This window comes from Branchiostoma belcheri, unplaced genomic scaffold (genome assembly GCF_001625305.1).
Source record: "Branchiostoma belcheri isolate BF01 breed outbred unplaced genomic scaffold, Haploidv18h27 scaffold7, whole genome shotgun sequence".
NCBI lineage: Eukaryota > Metazoa > Chordata > Leptocardii > Amphioxiformes > Branchiostomatidae > Branchiostoma > Branchiostoma belcheri.
In genome coordinates, this window is record NW_017804353.1 from 952468 (window position 1) to 978309 (window position 25842).

Below are 25842 nucleotides of genomic sequence, written 5' to 3' on the forward strand. Positions count from 1 at the left end.
CTAAAGAAAAAAATCATCTGACTGCTCACATCTAACAGGATACAAATATGCCAGTTACTCATGATTTTATGTATTAAGAAGACTTAAGTCTTACATTTAACTGTTATCAGGAATGTACAAGTTATTCAGAGAGAATTGGGGAGGGGGGTGCACAGAATATTTTACAAGAAAGGCAAGGAAAAAGTACTAGATATGTCAGGAAAGACTGTAACAGTTACATTTGTTACTTTCAATTTTTAGACACAGGTGAATTTTTTGCAACCCCTTAGGAGTCTGTCCCTATGTATGAAAGACCAGAAACTGACATAAACTGTAGACGAGATGTGTAACATGGTTTAGACGACCCTGTCCTCTGGTGGTCAGATCTGTCCAACATTTAGCACAAAATCGGTTGGGTTGGCCACATACAGTAGATACTGTCGTAGAAAAGAATTACGCTTCCAAACCTGAAGTACACATAATCCAAGGGGTGTACTCCTCCAACCTCATAACAACAAAATGCCATCCAACAACTCAGTTTGCCAACTTCTTGGACACACACGCATACAAGTGATTTTTAAAGATCATTTCCACAACACCCATGCTAAAATTTTGTATGTTAGTTGAATGTTTGTCATTGTGTCCTATTATCTCACACAGTTGTAAATATGTCATGTCATAACTATGATAATTAAAGTAGATGGTACAGAACAGGGTGGATTCCGCCAGGGTGTCATAATTCATTAAAATGCCTGTTTTTTAGGCCACAACACTTTATTTCCTTGGTCTTCACATAGTTTTAAAGGCATCTTAAGCAAAATTTGAAACATGAAGCTAGGAGATAGACTTATAATAGTCATTGCCTGAAACTGTATCAGACCAACATGTGATATTCTAGTCAAGTCTTCATTTATTGTCAAGTTTGAAAACCAACAAATTAAATTGTTGTGGCCTTAGATAGATCAGGTGGAACAAATGCTGTACATGTATATAAGAGGTGTATTGGGCAAATATACTAAATTAACAAATGATCACTTTCAGAGGTATATTTTCAACTAATTGTAGAGGATAAATTTTTGGAGCCATAAATGAATGATGATTAAGAACAACTTTTAGACAAGTGCCCTTACTCTAGCCAGTCATGTTATGTCTTTGTCTTGATATCATGTAGTTGAATGGCACCAGTGAAAAAAAAAAATTTGTGACCAACATTTTTCTGAGCTGACTGCACTCCTAAAAGGTTCAGAGGATACAGACATTTTCACTAATTGAGAAAGTCTCTCTAAATTTTTTAGGGTGGCAAACAAACAAATGTTGGTTGCCGAGAGAACGTAGACAGTTAAACACAAGATAGTCAGTGAAGGTTAGACATCCAGGTAATAAGATATGCCAAAAAACAGTTACTCAAGCAACTGGATATGATTGTTGAAAATCATATCCAGTTGCTTGAGTAACTGCTCTAGATCTTTGACATAGTTGAACACAAGATTTCTGTGTTACATGTACTTACAGTCTACACCACTGGTGCTATTCTTCTACTTGAACACTTAGTCTAAATATTCAAGATTTCATGTTTTTTTTACTGGCTTACTCACCATTCTGAGTACTTTGTATAATCTATAAACTTCAAGAAAGCACAACTACTACTCTTCAGTATTACTTCTCATATTCCTGCTATGTTGTCACAGTGTGAAATGGTCACAGTAAGCCATGGTTAAGTATGTTTATACATGTAACGTTATGTCATTGGTATCATAAGTTGTTAAACCACTGTTTAATATGTCTTCTCAAAGAACGGCTTTATCATAATGATTATAAAAAAAATGGCTTTTAGGTGATGTATAGTACTTCATGATCAACTACCAAGCTGAAATCTTTTTATAAATTAGTTTTTATCAACGAAATTGTAGAGATGCCTACTTTAGAATGCAACCATGCTTGTTCGGGCTGTCTACTAGTAGGCATTTGCCTTTTTTCTCCCAAGTGTTAAGGTTATTTCCTTCATGTAAAACATTATGTTCCTTCTCAAATATTCACAACACATGTGCCTTATAGGATAGGATGGTTTAGTAACTAACATACAAACAGGGTGTGGGGTGAAAACTGGTGTAGTGTAGTTTGGTGTATCAATGTTTCTAACACTGGGATTCATTTACTATATTATTATGATTCACAGATCAACAAGTACAATTTTAGACAATGAATTGTACCATCTTATGGGGGGCATGGACGCTTAACCATCCCATAGAAGTACATAGTACAATGTACATTATTTCATACAGGTCTAAGCAAGGTGATTTATCTTATATGCGTAATTTCAAAATTGAAATGCCGTTTTTTTTCTTGACTCACAAATCTATATATTTTTAAATTGAAATTGTTGTCTGTGGGAAAAATTTGATCTAATTTTCCTAATGATTTCAGAAGCTTTTTGACTGAAAAGCTTGTTGTGATTATGTTGCAAAGGCCTGTTCAATTTCCAACTGCTAGATTGTTCTGTTTTTTATGTATTGGTGTTCGAATTCGCTCTTTACTTGCTTCTGAATAAAGGGAACATTCACACACACAATGTAGTTTTGTGTCAAATGTATGTATCTGTTCAACGATATTCTGTAAGTATTACAATCTCACCTGTGCCTTTCTCTACCCATCCTTCCAGAGGATATTGCAAAGCCAGAGCTACGGGAGGTTGTGGAATAGGCAAGGAAGCACCTCAAAATCCTGGAAGAGCAACTGTTGTGAAATGTTTTAAAGCAATGTGCAAAATTAAAACACCTTGCCCCCCCCCCCAACATACATTTTGTAATGCCCTAAGCCCTCCTTTGTCATAACCACACCTCACAGACCTGCCAAGGTACAAAATGTACCAGATTGTAGACTACATTCTTCATGTTAATAATCTGTCTTTATTCCCTACTGTATAATTATAAACATTTTCAAACATGGTTCTACACATGTATTGGATTTCGACTATTTCATATTTGAACATTAAGTAGTTCAAATAGCACAAGCACGGCCTATCAACATTTTGAACTTTTCTGACAACAAACTCTTGAGCATAGTCATGCATTTAACTAACAAGCTAGAACCCAGCATAAAACTCATGTATATGCTGACAATCTTGATACTCTACTCATCACTGTCACTGTCCGCCATGGTCGCTCTCCTATCCCTTTTGTGATGTGCATGTTGTGACGTAGATTTAATGGTGAAGGGTGTGTGGTGAGTGTGCAGGTAGTACAGGTACACCAGGAACAGGATCATGCCTATCATGATGCTGATGCCTCCACGCATGATGTACTCCGATGGGTAGGCTATGGGAGGCCGGTCCACATAGACCTGAGGGGGAAAGACAGAATCAGCATAAGGTCATGCTGATTTGCTTTTATGGATGACATCCGCACAGACATTCATTTTCACCTGTTCTCAAGAAAAAAAAAAATCCCCTCCTCTGATGCTCTGGCCTGGGTGCCATCCTCCGTAGTCCATGGTACATGTAGCTATTGACAGTAGGGAGCCGGCAGTAACTATTGCGGAGGGCGCCCAGGCTGCCGCAACTCAAGAACCCAGTACAGTTCCAACTCAAGAATGCCGCAAAAGGCCAACATGTGTGTGCCGGCTTGTCATGATAGTCGCTATACTATAATGGTATATTCACAATACCAGCTTTTTATTCCTGTGGTTTAGCAAAAAATTTTTCTGGCTTATTTTCTTATTCGCCTGCACGCTCTAATTTAGGGTTCTTCAGAGGATGTCATCCATAGAATAAAATCTGTGTGGCCTAATCTGTAAAAGTATATAACAACGAACTTAATGCATTTGGGCAATTAATCCTCAGCCACTGAAGAAGCCACATCTGATTCTGCAAAACTTAACTATGGTTGTGAACAAAAAACTTAGCTGTTCGGAGATGTCTCACCATAAACTCAGCATTGAGGTTACAGTAGGAGAAGCCCTCCAGTACGGACACCCTGAAGTGGAACAGCCGGGCGCCCGTCATGAGGACAGAGAGTTTGCGAGGGCTGTAGAACATCAGCGTGTGGTTCAGCCGTTCATCGCCACGGAGACGGGCCAGTGAGGGGGTTACCACTGAGTCAGGCACGTAGTCTGAACGACTGTTCACCTCCTGCAGGGAGATTGTTTGTGGGATCATGTGGCATAACGGCAGTGTTGGGCTCATAACCAAGAGGTCTTGGGTTTGAATCCCGCCTAGTGCCCTTAGGAAAGGCACCTTTACACTCAGGTGAAAATGATTACTAGTTAGGGCTGGTCTAGTTCAACAATCTCTGTACTTTACCTTGAAGTTCTTTTTCTTCTACTTAAATATCCCCTACGTGGGGTATTATTGATGGGGGAACGGTACGCGGCTATGGAAGGTCGACTGCCAGTTTGGCCTTAAAAGCCTTAACTGTCATGGCCTGCACAACTTGGCCTGGCAGTTGATTCCACTCACATATTGCTTGTGGGGAAAAAAAAAGAAAAGCAGCCTTTATGTACAGTGGTACCATGGACAATGTTGTCCAATGTAATTGTACCTACCTCTATCACTACAACATAAGGCTGGTCCAGTTCAACAGTCTCCACGCCCGGTTGCACCACCTGAAGTTGGACTGGCAGCACCGCCGGGTACAACATCCGGTGAGCACGGTCGATGCAGTCTGAGAACTCTTCTTGCGACGAAAGCTTCATTTGTTCTGTACAGCCGCACTCCGCGCTCGTGGACTTGCCTAAGCACTGCTTAAACTGGCCTGTGTCCTGTACAGGAATGACAATCAAATAGTCATTTTTCTGTTACATTCAATAATAGCGTATAGCACACATGTAGTTTGAAGAAATTAGGTTGAATATAAAAAATGGATATATATTGCTGACAATACATAAAATTCTACTTATTTTGTACTTCGTAGATCTAGGCAGACCTCAGAAAAAATGTTTACCATGTTTTTGAACAGTTGCCATGACAGTCCCAACTTGAGAGAACATGTTCTATCTGAGACATGTTCTATCTGAAACCAGCAGTCATTCATGTGTTAGTTTGATCCAACGACAAAAAGTACCGATACTGAGTATGGATGATTGCAGCTTGTCAAGAGGGATTAATATAATGGTTGTAAAACGATAAAATTCTACTGCTTATTAAATAAACTGGATATTTTTCTGACCTGTGATACTTGGTAGAAGTCGTTGGGTCTGTCCTGACTGGGGTCTGCGTTGTAGATGTTGTTGGACAGGGGGATTCCCACTCCCATACTGGAGGGCGGACGGTAGTTCACCTGGAAAATAAAATTGCCTCTATTCCTTGTGTTTGATTAAAGCTTATTTTGCAATGAAGTACGGCTAAGTCGATGAAGGTTAGACATCCAGGTAATGAGAAATAACAAACAGGATGGAAAATAACATGCAATCCAGTGTTTTAGACCAGCAAAACTTGCAACTTTAGTAGACAGAAACATGGTCATTTCTAGAAATGCCAGGAAAAATAATCCCTGTTAAGGCTGGGTTATGCATAATGTTTACCTTCACATGGTCCACTGCTCTGTTTATTCTCACTTAAACACATTAATACATAATAGTGACCAGCCCCTCTGCCCTGCAACTTGCTGCATAATGTAACCCAACACCACAGGGTCTGTTACAGCACAAGGTACCATGGTCACAGACGTCTGGTCCAGGTCATTAACCTTATGTGCTTGAAGAAGAAAAAGAAGGATAAACAGAGCAAAAACATTGCAAAAGCAAGTTCTCCTTCTGTTAAGGTAAACAAAGATATAACATTCACCTCTAAATTCTGCAGCAGGTCCCTCCCATCCTTGTCCACAGGTTGTCCGTGTAGAAACTCGTCGTCCGTGAACTGGTTCTGGTACACAAAGCGCAGGTGCTTGTCCGGCGGGCACTGACACCGCAGGGTCACGGTGTGAGAGGTCAGAGGGCACAACAGGGAGGCCATGGGGATGTACAGGGTCACCGAGGAATGGCCCTGGGGGTGTACAATGGAGGAAAAAAGCAATGAGGGATGGCAGACTTCAACCCCTTCGGTACATTGTGATGTTACTTCTGATGGTAAGAAAATACATAGAAACAGTAGAAACAGGACTGCAGAAATACACACAGACATACAAACATACACACATACACAGACACACATGCATGAATGAAGAAACATGCAGACACACACACACATACAATTATGAAGACACATCCATATACAGACACACACACACACACATACACACACACACACACACACAGACATACATATACATTTGTACAAACATACAAAGACACACATACAAATAAACATGCAGACACACACATGAACACATATGCGCACATACACACATACACACACACCAACACACACATATACATGTACACACACACCTACACACACATTTACCTGTTTGAAGAGATCATCCACAACATGCAGCCTCAAGTGGTGGTACCCGGAGGTGTCCCAGAATGCATCAGTCTCTATCTTCTGGAACACGAAGGGGTTACCGAAGGTCACCACCAGCAGGGCGCGCTCACTGGGCACCTCTGGGGCTGCAGGGAAGGGGAGAATTCAGGTTTAGATTGGTGTCACATTGCTGTTGTACCACAAGGATCTATATTGAGGTCTAATGAAAAGAAGAAAGGAAGGAGCTTAGTAGTACACATTAACCTTATTTAGCACCATTCACAATAGCGCTTTCAGCACCAAGGACAGATCTAGATACCATATACAGTGTTTCTTTCATCTTCTTTCCTTACGACTAACACAACAATGCCCAAATCCTTTTTTTAACTTTAAAAAAAACTTTTTTGAGTCATGCAAAACTTTAAATAGAAAAAAAATAAGAGTTGAAACATGTAATAGAAGCTTTTTGATATCAAACTCTTATAAACATCCAATCAGGTATCATAAATTTATTCATCAACACTTCACATTCACAAGGAACATGTGAACTGGATAGATTTTGAAAACTGTCAGACATTTTATTTAGCATCCCCTCACAGACCATAGCATTTTCTTGTATATCTCATTACCTGGATGTCTAACCTTCATCGACATAACTTGGTGAGAATTGTTTGGCACTTTTGAAACATTGTAGCATGTAAATAATTGAGTGCCAGAAGGAAAATGCCTTTACCATTCTCAGCGATGGTTGCATTTGCTGCCAGCCTGACGTCCTCTCTGACGTCCATGTATCTCAGACTGTGGGTCACGAGGTCGTCCTGAACGTTCATCACATGGCGACACTCGTCCTCGGTGATGTTCCACTTACGGACGGCCTGTTGTCCTGGCGATTTAGGTAAACAAGAAATCTGAGATTCCAAATGTCTGGGAAGTACCGTATATAAAGTTCAAATCTGAGATTCCGAACCTCTGGGAAGTATATTAAGTTCACAATAATGGCTTACAATTTCAGACATTACTTCTACAAATACTTTGGAGAACACTGTAACGTTATATGTTATGAATGAATGAATGACTTTATGTAATGTTATGTAATAGTCAGTGGTATCAAATGTTTAAAAGAGCCTGCTTTCTATGACTCATTCCTAAGGAAACATCTTAGAAGTTAGATTTGATTTTCTAAATGGCATGATCATAGGAAAAAACACCTATGATTAGAAGACCTTAAGAATCCTATTCTCAATCTACATGTAGGCATCATTGCAAAACAGAGTTAAGCAAAGAGTGACACATATTTGTGTCTAGAAAACAGGTGTAAAACTACTTCTTGTTAAAGAGGAAATAAGAAAAAACCTTGTATTGTATCAACCTGAATACTGAAGGGAGACCTGAAGTGCCGAGGGCTAGGCTCTGCCACAACAGAAAAGAAACTCAAGGAGCTTAGAGAGCTCGCGAGGCAGAGGATATGGTGGAAAGAGATGAAGAAAGACTGAATGCGGCTACAGGACACTTCCATACGACTGTAGATGCAGAACGCAGTGGATGATGATGATGAAAAAAAATCTGTATCTACCTGAGACTTCTTGTAGGCTCCACTCCCCTGCAGAGTATGACCCATCTAGGGAGCCAGTGTGGACCTGTAAGGTGACCTGGGTCACACTACTGACAGCTGTGACTGTGGCAGACCCTGAGGATACCTGCAGTACCAGCCCAACGTGATAGGGGGCGAACTCGAAGTGCCCTGAAGTCACAGTCGCTGTTGTTGAGCTGATTGTCAGAGCCTGGGATGGATAAAGTATATCAAATATCAGCAACTGGCATTGAATCGCATCTTGCATTCTTAATGCATTCTTACTAAATATTCACTGCATTCTGTTGATATTTGCCAAACATATTTTCCAAATGCAAATATTGTCCATACAATCCTAATGCTTTTCAGTAGATTTGGTAGATGTTTAAAACATTATGCCAAACATTATGCCAAGAATTCACATAAAATTTACTTTATACTATTATACTTAAAAATGCAGATTTTTTTAAAACAAGCTCTTAAGTAACTTGTGACCAAAAAGTGAAATCAAGAATTGAATATAACACTAGGAAGGCCAATATTCCCTCAGGAGCAAATGCAGCACATTTCACCCGTTCTTCCTCCAAATTCCAAATTTCCACATTCCCCATACATTCCATGCCACCCTGTGTTTGCTTGGAGACTATCATTTGGCCCAAAACTGAATCCATTTGACGAAATGGCAGAAGAAGAAGAAGAAACATGAGAGAAAACAATACATTTCACCCATACTACATGTATACTATGGGTGAAATGTAATTAAGACTGTTAGTACCTGGTCATACACTGTAGCATGTTCTCAGTAACTGTGTGACTGAGTAGGAGGACAGGAAGAGGGAGTACCTGGTCGTACCACTCTGGTCTTTGTCAGTAGACCACGGACCTCAGTACGTACTTTACTTAACCGTGACGGGGGCCGACATTGTCTACCAGACACTTTTGACCCAGTGGTGACGTCACACTTCAATGAAGCCATATGGCAAGCTTCACTGGGTTAGTCTACTGAGGAAGACCAGAGTGACTGGTTGAAAGCTCTAGGTGAGAGAACTTCTTTGTGTTGGATCTTAAGTTTTAACTTCAAACAAGAGTGACTAGTATTACCTGGTCGTACACAGTAGCATGTTCTGTGTAACTGCTGAAGTCATACAGCTGCCACAGGCCTGCTGGGAGGGTCACGCCCTTACAGGTCATCACGGGGTCAGCTCGGGCCGTCGTCGTGGTAACCAGCTCCGTCAACAGGTGGTTGTTGCCGGTGGCAACAACCAACGACTTCCCTATGTCGGAGAACAGCCAACCCGTGGAGCCTGGGGAAACAAACAAACAAACAAATAAACAAACTGGCCGTTCTAATGTTTTTGTCAGTGTGTGGTGCTCTATACCATATTGGCTTGTGCTCAATGCATGGTGTATTGCAGTGTGGCAATCCTAATAAAAATCAAGTGTACATGTCTTTTATTCATCAGAACTTTGCAACAAAATATAACATACCTCCTACATTCTGTAGGGTTAGGAGAGACTTTCCGTTACTCTCACAGGCAACCTCTGAAACAGAACAAGGGTTACTATCATATGTGTGTGGACAAATGTTTTTGCTAGACAAATTTGTCATTGATCACATCAAGGAACATAATTTCTCAATCAATTCAATCAATTTATTAAATCAAACAAAATTTGACAAATCATGGAAACTTTCTGTACAAGGCAAAACCTTAATTACAGTCAATAGATATATAATTTATCATATAAACTGACTCACCCACACTGTATGCCTGAGCTGGGCTCTCAGATAGTCTCTCGAACTGAAAAGGTTTGAAGACATGCGCCCGTGCCCAGGCAGTGTAGTTGTCCATTCTGTGCTCTGTTGTCACCTGGGTGATCAGTGCTGAGCCTGATGTGCTGGGGGACAGACAAAAAATATAAAACACGGATTACTAACTTAAAGTTGCTTAAAGTTTTCTTTTACAAGTCATATTCCCTCAAAAGGTAGTGTTGTCTGTAAAAAATTTATCTTACTTAAGGTGTCGCAGTAAATACTTGCAGGTTTAGACCACACTAATAAAACTTGCTTGTCAGCTCACATATTTCTATACAGATCCAGAAACAGAAGATCAACACTTATTATTATCTAATATATATATGTCTAGAAAACTCTAAAGTTTGAGGGGACACACAGTATCAGGTAGTGTCACAGTCAGAGACAAATTTTTCTCCTGGCATGTTTTCATCTTTGCCTCTTCATGAATCTTTTGCTGGGATATGTTTAAGAACCAAAGAAAAAAGAAGAAACAAAATTCTGTGGTCCTGGTGTGAACCTATAAAATGACTCCTGCTCTGAAATACTAGTACCTGAGTTGAAGTTTCTGTCCCACATGAAGCTGGGAGAACCCTGAGGTGAGACCATCCCCTGCGGTCTCCCACGGACGTTGCAGCTGCTGGTGCTCGTGGAACACAATGGTGTCAGCTGACAGGAACTGGGGGATCAGGGGTCGCACAAACGATGTGTCTGCACTCTGTAATTTAAAATAGATGCCATTCTCAAATTAAACAAACTACACAAATTTTCTGAGGAATAAAATCCTAATCATCAAATATTATTAAACCTTTTTCATCATTGATACGTCGGTGAAGGTTAGACAGGTAATAATATACGCCAAAAAACATTTACTCAAGCAACTGGATATGATTTTGGCTTACTACAACCAGGGCTGCCCAACTAGTCGTAGACTATTTTATTAAGGGTCAACCCTGGGAGAAAAGAAAGTTCTCACTCACTCACTCACTATCAGTTTAATGTCTCGTGGTCCCCGTTGCTCGAGGGTTGGACGTGGAATGTTGCCCTGGCCTGATTGCTGCTCTCCAGCAGGTTCTGTTGATTTTGAATATAAAATATGATATTTCCCCTTACCTGTATCCCTGCTGTGATGTCCACCACCTCCGCATGTACCCCAGTAGTACTGCTGTTCCCCCTGACATGGTACCACTGGCCTGTGTTGTCCACCAGGACTGCGGTACCTGGTATCTCCGCATGGAGTACTTCTGACATCCGGGGAATACCTGGGGAATAACACAAACTCACAGTTAACCAGTACTACTGTTTCCCCTGACCTGGTACCACTGACCAATGTTGTCCACCAGGACTGTGGTACCTGGTACCTCTGCTTGGAGTACTTCTGACATCCGTGGAATACCTAAGGAAAAACAAACTCACAGTTAACCAGTACTACTGTTGACTCTGACCTGGTACCACTGACCAATGTTGTCCACCAGGACTGTGGTACCTGGTACCTCTGCTTGGAGTACTTCTGACATCCGTGGAATACCTAAGGAAAAACAAACTCACAGTTAACCAGTACTACTGTTGGCTCTGACCTGGTACCACTGGCCTGTGTTGTCCACCAGGACTGCAGTACCTGGTACCTCCGCATGCAGTACTTCTGACATCCGGGGAATACCTGAAAAACAAACTCACAGTTAACCAGTACTGCTGTTCCCCCTGACCTGGTACCAGTGTCCAGTGTTGTCCATCAGGACTACGGTACCTGGTACCTCCGCTTGGAGTACTTCTGACATCCGGGGAATACCTGGGGAATAACACAAACTCACAGTTAACCAGTACTGCTGTTCCCCCTGACCTGGTACCACTGGCCCGTGTTGTCCACCAGGACTGCGGTACCTGGTACCTCTGCCTGTAGTACTTCTGACATCCGGGGAATACCTAAGGCAAAAAACAAACTCACAGTTAACCAGTACTACTGTTTCCCTGACCTGGTACCACTGGCCAGTGTTGTCCACCAGGACTGCGGTACCTGGTACCTCTGCTTGGAGTACTTCAGACATCCTGGGAATACCTGAGGAAAAAAACAAACACACAGTTAACCAGTACTACTGTTGACTCTGACCTGGTACCACTGGCCAGTGTTGTCTACCAGGACTGCGGTACCTGGTACCTCCGCTTTTAGTACTTCTGACATCCGGGGAATACCTGGGAAAAAAACAAACTCACAGTTAACCAGTACTGCTGTTGACCCTGACCTGGTACCACTGTCCAGTGTTGTCCACCAGGACTGCGGTACCTGGTACCTCCGCCTGGAGTACTTCTGACATCCTGGGAATACCTTCAGTTGGAAGAAAAACAAACTCACAGTTAACTATGAATGCCCTGTAAGTTCATTTAAGTGAAGAAGAGTTACGGATGTCACTGAAAATGTCAGGAATTAATCTTTGTAATTTTATAGTTGTAGTAGACTTGTCTAATAATACTAAATATGTTTCAATACTATTTAGCTGAATTTCTGATCTTCATATCTAATGTACAGTATGAATATGATTTCGAACAGTGTGACCAATTTTTTATGCATCCTTTAAGATTATATCCTTCCATATCGTATGTTCCTTCAAGTGCTGGCATATGATCTAAAGGTACGTCCTTGACATGCGTCAAATTAAAGCAAGCCGATTTACATGCAGGAAAAATTTGATGAACACAGTTTTTGTGCACAGGTGTGCGTTTGTAGTTTAAATACCCTCAGGTTTTTGCCCACATGTAAATCGGTTCAACATATTTTGTACTGAGTACAAATAGGTAAATATATCAAAGAATGTTTAGACCTTAGAACAAGTAGTATAAGTTGACCCATCTATTGTTTTATACGTAGGTTAATTTCGTTATACCTAGTACGTATTTGTCTGTATATCTACATGTAGTTTCAGACCTTATGAAAGTCGCTGTACTTGTGTCAATAAAGTTCAATTTGATTTATTACCTGCAGTTCCATAGAACATGGCTCCATCGTTAGTAACCATGGCAACAGCCTCATCATGCACATCGGCAGCGAAGGTGGTCACCGACTGGCCAGTCCTGAGGCTGAGGATGCAGCTGAAGGAACTTCCCCCGTCTAAGGACACAAACACCTGGGGAAAGGACAGAGATGGTGTTACCGCTGACTAGGTAATATTTTATGTACATTGTATATACTGAAAGTTGTTCAGTGTACGTGTAAAATAGCCAGTTGCTGCATGCCTGTGAAGCTGCTGTGTTGCGCCAAAGCGCAGTAATTCCAGCTATACAGGTACATTGTACATTCAAATACACTCCACCACACAGTAACATACCCATTTATAACAACAGTATCTCAGTCACTGATTGAAGATACTGGTAGTGGATGCTACTAGACAGTACAAATGTATCTGAAATGTCTTACTTTTCAGAAAATTTATCCGGTATCACTATGGCAGGATTTAACATTATAAGCTTGAATGAAAAATATTTACAACATTACTCTTTTAATTATACATGTAATATGATCTTCCATCCATAAAAATTCATTCTTAGCTTCTAAGATGACCCCTACTTGTGATCCGTAGGCATAGAGGAAGTGGTTGACAGGATGGAAGACCAGTCCAGAGGGGGTGAAGCTGGGGGGTAACTCTGCAGGGGGGTACAGCTGACCCCCTCCTGTACGGGACACCACTGTCACTCTTGGGCCTTCCTGTTGGGAACAAATGCAACGACGCAGTCATAGATGGCAGACTTAAAAATCTCCAAGCAGATCCTACGGTGGCAGTATCCATTGGCCAGAGGAGTGTCCATTAGCCACCAAAGGACACTCTTCTGGCCAATGGGTACTGCCACCGTAGGATCTGCTTGGAGATTATCAGCAGATTTTACCTGTAACCCTTTCAGTCTTCCAGACAATAGCAGAGTACTGAGGATGTATATGACAATCATTCTGACAGAATGGAAGGCCAGTCCAGAGGGGGTGAAGTTTAGGGGGTGAAGCTGAGGGGGTGAAGCTGGGGGGTAACTCAGCAGGGGGGTACAACTGACCCCCTCCTGTACGGGACACCACACTCACTCTCGGGCCTTCCTGTAGGGAATTACCACAACAAGGCAGTCTGAGATGGCAGACTTCACCCCCTTAACCATATGTATTTTGTGACCGTTTCAGGGGGTGGAGCTGAGGGGGTGGAGCTGAGGGGGTGAAGCTGGGTGGTAACTCAGCAGGGGGTTACAGCTGACCCCCTCCTGTACACCACACTCACTCTCAGGCCTTCCTGTAGGGGAATAAATGCAACAACGCAGTCAGACTTCACCCCATGACCTTTTCAGTCTTTCAGACCATAGCAGTGCTCAGGATGTATGATGATTGTTTTTTCCTAGAACTAACGCAAGTATGCAAATCAGCGCCCTTGGCGGCGCTGCCATGTACTTGAGATTTTTTACGATAAATCAATAAACATAAATTATATATATTATGTTCAAAGGTTAGGTGTAACAAGTTGTACAGTGTTATGTAGCATAATAGCTAGCTGCTGCTGTGCCACGTGCCTGCAAAGCTGGTGTGTCTATGCCAAGGGGCGGTTATACCGGCTACACAGATACAGAAGCTGCACCTTTTAAATGCTATAAAGGAAGAATCAAGTCAGCAGCAGGGAGGGTTTTTATTCAAACATTAGAATTTTTTCAAAGGTCTTTGTTAAGAGGTTAAGAAACCATCACATACCCTACGTCAGACCGAAAGTTTAATGTAAAAGGTATTACAATCAGTCAGTTAGTGATAAATGATGCTTTGTTCATCACTTGTTCATTTACACTTAAGACACACAATCCTCCTACATGTAGACGATGAAAGTCATCCTTTAACACTTTTATCCACTCAGTTTTGTCTTAGTATATATAACACCATCCAAACAGTGCTAGCATTGTAATCTCCAAGCAGATCCCTTTTGGTGGCACAAAGACAGTATCAAATTGGCCAGGCAGTCTCTATTAGCTGAGAGAAGGTCACCAGCCACCGACGGGTGGGTAGCAACAAAAAAACGGCCATATATATAAAAAGCTAATGATCATTCCCCCACAACCTCTGCTTGGAGAGTACTAGCATTGGTGCACTCTCTAAAAGGTTGGACCTGATAATGTTGTTTACTTTATGTCACGCTTTCATTCAGTGGCTTCACTCCTGAGCGGCTTTCAACAATCCATGAAACAGTAAACCACCATCCCGGTAACCCCCATCCCCGCCCTTTAACCTGACACCTCAGTGGCACCATTGTTGTACCCACAGATATCTATGTACACCAGTGACCCAGCCACGCTTTCTAAAGTTGTGTGGTCCTCACTCGGAAAGTGCTCTTACTACAGGTAGCAGGGAAAAAGAAGTGGGAGCTTGATAAGGCTGATTTTAAACTTGAAGGACCCGTTGGCAAGTGTTTAGAGGTAAGCAGAATTATGTTACTCTTGGTGTGTGTGTGTGTATGCATGTGTGTGTATGTGTGTGTGTGTATAGGTTTAAGTAACCATGCATTCTAGCAGAACTGTAAACTATGGCACAGGTGGGTGACTTCTTAAGCTGCGTACATTTACAAGTTGCAAAGGCCTGACTGTTGAAAATGTCTTGCTGGGAACTACATTTTGCATCCTTGCAGCCTTGCCACTGCAGTGCTGGTGTTTTTGTCTGCTTGAAGTCTGCCATCTCTGATTGCCTCATTTAATGGATATACGCTATGATGGAAAATACAGGGCCACAAAAAGAATCATAAAAGCTGTTGACACTTTGAGACTTCTTAAACTAAGTAGGAATCAGGAAAAGGAATGCCTCTTAAGATTCTAGACTTCAGAAGTCTGGTCCAGAAGAGTCAGATGCAGGTTGAAGTACATAATAGCTGTATGTGTTTAATTAATTAGGATCAAAAAGTAAAACTGAGTGGCCTTCAAGTCTTGCAGTCTTTAGTACATGTACATGTATGCATGCTGCTACTAAAAGTAACTTTTGATGGATGCTATAATAAATTAATATCCAGCTGAATTTTAGACCTTAAGAATCAGTGAGACACATTTCTTCCAGAAACTTGAAATACAGATGAAGGCTTTTTCTCCATTTTACCCAGCGTCAGTAAGGCCTATATCTCCCTAGCTGAAATCCACACCAGCGTGACCCCGTGACCTATAGGAGATAAACATGTACCAAACGACACACGACCTTTGTGTCGGGCCATCCGGTTGGTCGAAACCAAAACATGGAACCCCATCAGTTAATGGGCAACCTATATGTTTCACAATGGGGGTTGTTTACAAGTGGTTGGAAGGGGTTTAACCTATCACAGTTGCCCGTCTATATGGGGGGACACTTTGGCTGCTCTGACTATTGTTCCTAATTCTTATTGTGTCCTATTATGTAGTTAAGTAGTTGTGCACAAGAAGGCAGTCTAGACTTCAATGTAATATAACCTCAATGTTACAGTTAAAGCTCAACTCTTATCAGATTCTGTTTCTTTAAACACATTGGCCATTGCAAGTGAGGTGATATGGCTTTGTTAATTGGACAGAAGAATCATTGTATCCATATCTAGACCAAGAAAACTCAGAAAAAACAGTGTCCTTAATTCCATAATTGTATAGCATGTATGCCAAATTAGAAAGTAGAAATTGGTAATATCATATATTTGGTTACAGCTGTAATTCAATAACTAATTTGTGTTTTGTGAAAACAATCACTTGTCACCACCACATTTCAATGAATGTACATGTACCTTCAACATTGCTGGATGGATATGAAGGTACACGATGTGTACGTCATTGAACTGTGATGGTTCATGCACAAATGGTGGTCTCTAGACTCTCCTAGTTGCATTCTGTGTGCCGTAATCTATAGTTAACTTTTTGACTGACTTTGTTAATACCAAAGCTCCATCTTGCTATGAAAAAAGTTTTTAGCTGTAATCTGCAACACAATAAATTGGACTGCCCCAAATTTTGAACTCACAGTACAACTCCAGTCTTTGTAGATAACACACACACTCAGTGAGCTTTTCCTTGACAGTTGAACAGTTAGGAAAATTTGTCGTTTTTTTCCCCAGTCACCATGCCGAACGAGATGCGGCTGGCCATGGCGGACCTGGAGGCGCGCCTGCAGAGCAGGATAGTCAGACTGGCAGGTCTGAAGCGCAGCATGGCTGATAATAACACCTGTGCTAATTTATTTTTATTCTTCCCCAGCCAGTACTAACATAACCATGCCGAATGAGACACGGCTGGCCATGGCGGACCTGGAGGCGCGCCTGCAGAGCCGGATAGTCAGACTGGCAGGGCTGAAGCGCAGCATGGCCGACCTCATCGGGGCTGAGGAGGGGGGCAGCTTCAACGAACTACAGAAAAAGGTCAGAGGTCACAGCTTGGGAAATTTTGATATCTGTTGGTCACATGTTCTGTGTTTGACTAAATTATCATTATTGTATCAGCTATTCTGTTCTTTCAGTTACAGCACTGTCTTTTAATTAAGAAGCAAGAAGAAGTTGAACCTGTACATACTAGTATACTGAGGAAGGAAAAGATACTAGGCTTGTCTCATTGTGTAATAAAACAATGAGAACTTTATTGCCGTGACCTGTACTTAGCTTGTAAGAGCATACTTTATGTACAATAGAGGTCTTTCATTCAATAATTCATTCATATTATTATGAAGTCATAATATATACTATGCAATCTTGAGTGTAAATCAGATATGAACTAAACAATAGACACTACCGTAATATTAGTCCTTATAAGATGTGTTTGATATCTTTTGCATTGTGGGCAAATTCTCTATCCTTCCCCCAGAACGCCGAGCTGCGCCGTGAGCTTACGGAACACCGCGGCCACATCGCGGTCCTGAACCAGCGCGTGGACGACCTGACCTTCTCCGAGACCTTCCTCCCCAAGAGCGACCTTGTGCACACATACGACCTTGACCATGACGAAGAAGACGACCGCTCCTCTCTCTCCAACAGCCCGGCAACGTCCCTACTCAGCCTCAACCTACAGAATCTGGACTTGAACAGAACAACGTCGTCTCTAAACTTCCCAGACACATGTAAGCACAAAGCCGTTTATACTAGTACTCTCCCCATTTTTTTTAATTTTGAGTTGATTATTCTTAGTTTGATCCTTATGTTATGGGGAGAGACCAACTGAGTGTTTAGAAGTTACATTCCTTTTGATTGAGACCTTAATTCGAATTTGATTTCAGTTACATTTTCTTCTATGTTATTTAGTTGATTCATTCTATTAGCTGACTTATAACTTTAAACTTTTGTTTGATTTCTTTATCTATTGTATGACTGTATGATTGTATGTATATTTGTTGCCATGGCCCATATGAGGCAAAAGCAAATAAAGTTCAATTCTTCTTCTTCTTCAGACACAGCCAAGCCATATATTGCTACGGATGACGACAATCCGTATAATCCACAGCCAACTCTCACTAACGGTACTACAACCAGCAAAGAGTCAGCACAACAGGTCAACAGTGAGTCTCTTAACTTCCCATACACAGCAAAGCCATCCACAGCTGACAACTACGATACACACAAACCACTGTCGTCACTCACTAATGGCACTCAAACCAGCAAGGAATCTACAGAAGACGTCATCACCACCAAACCCAAGAGGAAGAAGTCAAGAAAGCCTGTGGACAACCCTCTGAAGATCGTGGAGTCAGACGACTCGGATAAATACGAGTGGGACTTTGAGAAAGCGATGGAGGACGATGCGGAAGATGCGGATGAAGAGGAGAAGATTCCGGTCATCCCGCATCCACGCTGGGACGAGTTTGATGTAGATGACGGTGGGAGCATCGCAGCGGAGAAGAAGCACAAGAGGAGTGAGCTGTACATTGATGTGAGCAGCTCCTGCGATGGATCCCACTCTGACAAGTCTGATGAAGTCGACTGAGATGTACAATGTACTATGTCACCAAGAACAGTAGCTATAGGGGCATTATCATTAGATAGTTTAGAGTTGTATAGATGTTCAAGGCTTAGGTGTAACAAGTCGTTTGGTGTAATGTAGCCAGCTGCCAGCTGTAAAGCTGGTGTGTTATGCCGAAGGGTGGTTATACCGGCTATACAGAAACAGATACAGAACTCACGCAGCACAAAACTGTCAGAGACATTTTCTAAATTTTAGCTACATCCGCGCTGGGAAAAGGAATTGATGAAGATGACAGCGGAGAAGAAGCACAAGAGGAGTGAGCTGTACATCGATGTGAGCAGCTCCTGTGATGGATCCCACTCCGACAAGTCAGATGAACATGAAGTGGACTGAGATGTTACTGTTACGTAACTGTAGTACTAACAGAGAACTCTATTTGACAAAAAAAGTTGATGGTGTTGTTCAGGTTTAGAGGTATGCAAAGAGCTCTAATTTTAAAGGTTTATGAATTTGTTCAGCATGTTTATGGTGTTGTAGAGGTTTGGAAATGTACAGACAAGCCCATAGTATGGTGCTTTTATTCTTAGTAAATCTGACTGCAAGGTTTCTTTGTCTTAAATAGATTTAGATAGTTTAAGATGATTGGTAAAAGGTCTCATACACTGACGAAAGCTGCTATGCAGGAAAAGTAAATTAGCACTAATGGCTATAGCCTTAATTGATGTATTCCTCATAAAAATCATTAAGCTTAGACATACGCCGTGATTTCTGACATTTCAAGACAATTTAGGCACTTTGGTGTGTGTGGTTAAAGTTCCAAATAAGTTGCCAATAAAAATGTCCCTGTTTGACAACTCACTTTTTGTTCAAAATTAGAGAAATTTTAAGTACCATATTGGTTTTTCATACAACATTGCATTCTTTGCCTGTGATTTTGTTTGATGAAATAAAGTTTGAAAAATACCACTGACTACTGTATTCAGATCTTCTATATCAGTGACCGTCACTACTGATTGTCACAAACATTTGCTTGACAATGAAGAATGATAGAAAGTTTCATCACATCTGACCTGAGTTTGTTTGAGGATGACAAAGTAGTCCTTCTGTATGTCGTAAGCAGCAGCCAGGACTGTACCACTGTCAGCTGTCCCCGGGGGTGACAGGGTCTGCCATGTCATGTAGGGAGCTGTGCTGTAGTAACTGCTGCTGTTGGTCTGGAAATAAAACCATTCTGTCATTTTAAGAACTAACTTAAAGGGACTTCATATTTCTTGGGTTATCAAAATTCTGTTGTTTCATCAAAAACCATTCTCTAGAATATACAAGTATATGCATATACCAGTAATTGCTGAAGAAGGATTAGTACTGAATGAATGAATGAATGAATGAATGAATGAATTGTATTATTGTGTCTTGCAACATTTGTATGAATATTGGTCAACCAGTGTAGCACAAAACATCAGAAACATCTTCTAAATTTCAGCTACCAGGAACAAAAATGTGGCAAATATTATTTCCTTTAAGAAATGCTCCATTTGCAGGAACAGTGAACTTTTGGGAACATATCCTCAACTAGCCAACCTGACCTCTGACCCTACTGGAGGCTGATGGGTAATGATCACATGATCAGCTGGAAGCAAAAACAGAATCCTGCACTTGAAAACTTGTTTAATATCTTTTCTGATTTCCTATTCTAATATCAGAGCCTAAATCAAGTCTTGTACATTTACAAATAGCAGAATGCTAAAATGACAAGGTGTGCTCTTAGTAGCATGTTGGCGGAATGTACTGCACCCATGCAAAACTGCTTTCGCTTGGAAGTTTAGTTAATGTTGCATCAGAATATGGCCTGCTGCAGACGATATCTTTTAGGACACAACATTTGCAAACTATAGACGGGATGTCATCTTTAAATATGTGAACACGATCTTAAATGAGACATTCTGTCCAAGTGTTCTGCACAGAATATTATGGTATAGGTAGTTTCAGCCATAGTATATTCTGCCTACATTCTGGTGTTCTAGGTAGTATACTTAAATACTTCTCAGGTGAGAATGCCTTACCAGGTGTGTGTCCAGGTGTGACAGACTCACACTCAGGTGTGTTCCAGAGTCGGGTGTTGGTCCTGCTCACATTACCTGCCTGGAAACATGTACAAACAGACCACTGAATATGAGAGTTGAAAGGTGTCTAAAATAGGTCCCCATGTCTACCTCTGGCTCCCAGACAAATTCTGAGATCATTGACTTTGCTTTAAAGTGTTCAAGGGTTAGGTGTAACGTGAAGCTGGTGTTACGTCGAAGGGCAGTAATACTGGCTATACAGATACAGATATCTACATACAGTGAAATCAAATGACTTTGCAGTTATATGAAAGAGTTTAAGACAGTAATATCTACCTGGAAGTCGGCTGACATAAGACTGTTGATGGGTGTACTGAGGAACCGAACCTGGGCAAGACTGTCCCAGCCAATCAGGTCCCTGCTTACAAACAGGCCCTGGTTGGTCAGGAGAAGCAGGTGATGATTGGTCAGCATCATATCGACCAATCGCAGCGAAGAACAGTCTGAAACAGAAGTTGGAAAAGATCGTTCTTGTATCAAAGGTTCTGATTGGTAAAGAACATATAGCTTTGATTTTAAATCTTTAAAAGCAAAGCTTGACCATTGTTATTCTTGACCATACACCATAAGCTTGACCATATACCATAAGCTTGACCATATAGCTGGTGTGTTACGCCGAAGGGTGGTTATACCGGCTATACTGATACAGATACAGATTCAGTGGCTATAGATTTCATGTGGATTTTGTTGTTACTGCAGAAGTTGGAAAGGAAGAAGGTGAAACCAAAAATAATTTCATAATGGTATCTGTCCTTGGTGCTGAAATGGTTATTGTGAAGGTGCCTTCTTCCTTTTTTCAGTCTTCCTCAAACTGAAATAAAAGGCTCAGAATGCAGGTGAGATTTCCAGCCTTGAGATTAACTAACCTATAATTTTACTTGCACTAAGGTGCATATGCAGGTAGTAATTCAAGCCTTGAGAAGTAACTGACCTGTAGAGATGTTACAGAGACTGGGGTTCTGTGTTATGTTGAACCATGTGGTATAATTATCCTCGAAGCGGTGGTACGTCACAGCTAACACGACTCCTGAAAAAGGGAAAAAAAATTGAAGGCAAATTCTTTCGCACTTTCACATTTACAGCCGAGCAGGTTTGTTGACTAAAAGGATTAAGAAATTATCATTGGAGAAACTCACAGCCTCACACACACAGACTCACTATCCGTTCTAACATCAGTTTTCCTTGTTGTATGAGTAGATGTTCAATCAAATCGATCAATTGATCAATCAATCAATCAATCAGGAGCATTATCTTGTCTTGACTTGTCTGACTTTTGTTCCCTTTTCGACTCTCGAAATATTGTCTTCACTTTATTTGCATATCAATCAAGAGTTTGTGCTTATAAACCTGCATTTCTCCTCTGGTCTCTCAGTCACTGACGAAAGGTAGTGGATGCTACCTGACTGTTTTCAAAATCATATCTAGTTGCTTGAGTAACTGCTTTTTGGCGCAATCAATCAATCAATCAATCAATCAATCAATCAATCAATCAAACACGGTTTATTGACAAAATGTACATATTGATACCAGTGGATGTGTTATTTTCTGCCACTCCCAGAACGGCCACATCAGGAGAACAGGGGCTCTTAGTGATGACCAGCTGTTCTGTGTCCCCCTCCCACAGGACGGGTGGGGCTGGGAGACGGTCGCCTAGCAACCAGTGTAGGATGGGCTCTGTGGGGAGAGGAAGGGGTGAATATATGAATAGATGGATGCATGAATGAGTGAGTGAAGATGAGTAAACATTTGTATGGTGTATTTTTAAATGAGTAAACATTTGCTAAAGATGAAAAATTTTAATGCACGTGACACTATACTGTAAAGTAAGACACAGAGTTGTTGTTTTTTTGGGGTGTCTGTTACATCACCAGTTACCATGGTGACAGCCCTCTGGTCCAGGTCATTGACCTTTTGTGTTCTTTTGTGACCATTGAAGAAGAGACAGAGTAATATGTTTTCCTTCTACGAATTAAAAATGTTTACAGCAACCCACCCACCTCTCTGTAGATGTAGCAGAGAACCCTGAGTGAGAAATTCTCCTTGGTCCATGGATACCGACACTCTCCACTGTTCTGTTGGGGTTTTGTCTGAAACAATCGAAAAATGCAAACTTGTTCAATGGTTTGAGACAAAATAGAGGCTTATACCGAATGTTTCATTAATACTTTCTTACTTCTTTTTCATCCAAGAAAATGTGAATAGAACTTAGAAGCTCAGTATAAAATTTTTGACCTACCTTGGTGACTGAACTCTGTTGTGGGGATTGTCAGCTCCCAAGACATGACAGTTGAGTTGGACTGGTTTGTCTAATGTGGATTAAGAAACAAAGTTAATGTTATCTCATCACCTTAGCCAGAATGAGCCTTCTTAAAACAGTGAACAAACAGATGTACCTAGCCCTCTCCCGGTACATCGAGAGTATGCATGCAAGCACATGGCACCAAGAGTTTAAATACCTAGAGAGACAAGTTGACTCTGAACTGAACCAAGTGCAAACTAGCACCAAGAGACCACGTCTGGCAAGATATTAGACATTAAACAAGGACAACAACAGCAACTTACAGCTGGAAAGTGGAAAGTCTGACTCCATGTCCTGTTGTATACAGTGAGGGCAGGAGTCTGGCCCAGAGCTGAGTGTGTGTTAAACAGAGACTGTCTCTTCTCTGGGGTGTCAACAGCTGGGTCGATCAGCCAGCAATACATGGTCTAAAACAAAGTGTCACACACAAATCAGGATCTAGCATAAGCAATAGTAGCCTTGAAAGTTGAATCCAGTCTGGTTAGCCTAGTGGCAACAACTGGAAGCGGACTAAACTCTAGATCTGCTTAGCTGAAGTGTATGTACATGTAGTTTGCCACTCAGAAGCAGTCTTTTAGTGGACCAACTATGCCTACTTGGCCAATTTCGAGTTCTACTTCTACTCTTCCCAACCACCAGCCTTCTGGAGCTTGGTCATAAGAAATTAGATGTGACTAAAAGGAGCTTTGAAGAAGTTGTACCTAAATGTAATACTTGCAGTTTAGAAATTGTTTAGTTACCACTACAGTATATACTAATGTGAGGAGTATAGGATCACCATGTTTTCTCCCTGAGCAAAGAGTGTGTTGGAGACTGTAGTGTTGGCATCTAAGGTCTCATCTGTCCACATCACAAATCTGTAGTCAGCTGGATAATACAAACAAAAAAACACTCCCATTATTGGATAAAATCAAATAAAAAAAATTTAAAAAAACACACTTTTAAATTGAATGGTATTTCACATTCTTTTTGCATTTTTTTTAAAAATTCGCAGCACAATGTATAGCAGTTGTAGATACTCTGCTCCATAATTCTTGGTCGGGATTTACATCAAATGCTGCAAGCTAACTTATATAGACACCATGTAATGAGCCTGAAGAGATACAACATAATTTGTTGATGTTCCATTGTTACATTCTTTGTCACCAGAGTACAGAATTACCAGACATGTAGTGCTACATCCACATGCCTAGATCTTTCTGTACTTATTTAACTAACTCATGTTGTACCTTCTGGGAACATGAATGCGTAACAGAAACTTTGCAAAATGATTATGCATCGAGCAACACAGTTGTGCTAGCCGTGGCGACTCTTGATTCGGGCTTACATTGCATTACGAATCAAGAGTCGCCACGGCTACCCCCTCCCCACAAAAAATGCGCACGGTATTATACTTTATGTCTATTAAACGTCTACTTTGCCAGTAGTTTCTTACCGTTAGTTGCCGCAACTCCATCTAGTAAACATGAAGCGTACAGGAAAGCGAAAATGAAGACGGTAGCTATCCTCATGGTTAGATACAGGCACAATTATTGTAAGACTCACAATGAAAAAGTCAAAATACCCGCGCCATTTTGGAAGAACACACTCAGTTTCACAGGGGTGGTCAACATGCTGGTACAACGAAAAAGCGCCACCTCCGGACACCGTAAGTACTGCAAGTTGTGGCATGAATGCAGTAAAACTGTAAAAGTAAATATATTTCATATACACTGTCAAGATTTTGGGTCGTTAAAGACATAATTGAGCCACCGTAGAGTTAATTTCCCCGTGCAGTAGGGAAAAGTATAAATTTCCCGCGAATAAACTCTCCTGGCCAGTTATAATCTCTTTTTTTTTGCCGGATTTTACAATCCGTACTCCCGTAGAAAGGCCCATTGTGTTCTCCATCTGAATTTATATAGCCAAATAGAGAGATAACATACCAGCTGAGTTTGTCCGCTAGAGAGCACAGTTCGGGTGCGGCAAAGTTTGTTCTAGTGGACCAACTCCCCTGGCATGTTATCTCTCTATTTGGCCAGTTTCTACTCTTTCCAGCCGCCTCCCGAAGCCTGGTAGGATAGAATTTATCCACTACCAACCATTTAACAAGAATTGCATTAAACCCGCCCATGCAGCCCGTGTGTGTACCAACGCGGTTAAAACATCTATAATGGCGGGTAAATATTGACCATCGAATGAACCTGTTGAAAGTTTGGACCTTGCGCGGAGCCTGGTGCGGCAGAAATTTGGTCAACAAGCCTGATCGCAATTGGGAAGTTGTTGGGGACTAAAGTCTTTGTGTGGCGTCCTTGGTGACCGCTATAGTTACCCTAGGATTGTTTTTGGCCAGCAGCACACCTGCACTAGAGGCTAACAAAACTAGCCTCTACCAGGCACCGCGGATCGCTGGAAAAATAGTAGAAATTGGCCGAAATAAAGGGATAGTATACCATAGAAGATCCCGGGCCATAGAAGATCCAATTCACGTTCTCTGGTATACTATCCCTTTATTTCGGCCAATTTCTACTATTTTTCCAGCGGTCCACGGTGCCTGGTAAAGGCTATAACAAAACATCTGTAACGTAGAATAGCCTTCTAGGGGTTGCCAGACCCATAACACACTAGGCCCAGAGTTATTAGCCTGTGGATCAGGGCCTAACTGAGGGGAAAATTTCCATGGGGGCATGTTGGCCCTGGAGCCGAGAAATTGTCCTGTGTAGGCCCTGGAAAAACAGTCTGGCACCCTGTCTAGGTAGGGGATTCGGAGTATTGTATCCAAAACCGTACCTGTCTAGTTCTATGCCT

General features: G+C 41.4%; 3 protein-coding genes across 3 annotated transcripts; 1 reads left to right on the forward strand and 2 right to left on the reverse strand.

Moving 5' to 3' along the window:
* Positions 1 to 3108: 3108 nt before the first annotated feature.
* LOC109484442 (cation channel sperm-associated protein subunit beta-like) lies at positions 3109 to 14890 on the reverse strand. Its single transcript, XM_019787692.1, is given in 16 exon segments — positions 3109 to 3318; positions 3899 to 4105; positions 4519 to 4734; positions 5142 to 5252; positions 5759 to 5956; positions 6377 to 6522; positions 7110 to 7259; positions 7950 to 8157; positions 9048 to 9250; positions 9435 to 9488; positions 9703 to 9842; positions 10293 to 10456; positions 10852 to 11000; positions 12710 to 12857; positions 13298 to 13435; positions 14873 to 14890. Coding segments are annotated over 16 exon segments (2460 nt in total).
* A 2055-nt stretch (positions 14891 to 16945) lies between these two features.
* On the forward strand, positions 16946 to 18654 carry LOC109484441. Its single transcript, XM_019787690.1, has 3 exons — positions 16946 to 17102; positions 17542 to 17794; positions 18257 to 18654. The coding sequence occupies exons 1-3, from the start codon at positions 16959 to 16961 to the stop codon at positions 18652 to 18654; spliced, it is 795 nt and encodes a 264-aa protein (XP_019643249.1). The 5' UTR covers positions 16946 to 16958.
* A 1054-nt stretch (positions 18655 to 19708) lies between these two features.
* Positions 19709 to 23910, reverse strand: LOC109484443 (cation channel sperm-associated protein subunit beta-like). Its single transcript, XM_019787693.1, has 8 exons — positions 23834 to 23910; positions 23319 to 23462; positions 22993 to 23062; positions 22284 to 22430; positions 21688 to 21783; positions 21033 to 21199; positions 20697 to 20775; positions 19709 to 19847 (listed from the first exon to the last, which is right to left on the reverse strand). Exons 1-8 carry the CDS (start codon positions 23903 to 23905, stop codon positions 19774 to 19776), a joined length of 849 nt encoding a protein of 282 aa, XP_019643252.1. The 5' UTR covers positions 23906 to 23910; the 3' UTR covers positions 19709 to 19773.
* Between the last annotated feature and the right edge of the window lie 1932 nt (positions 23911 to 25842).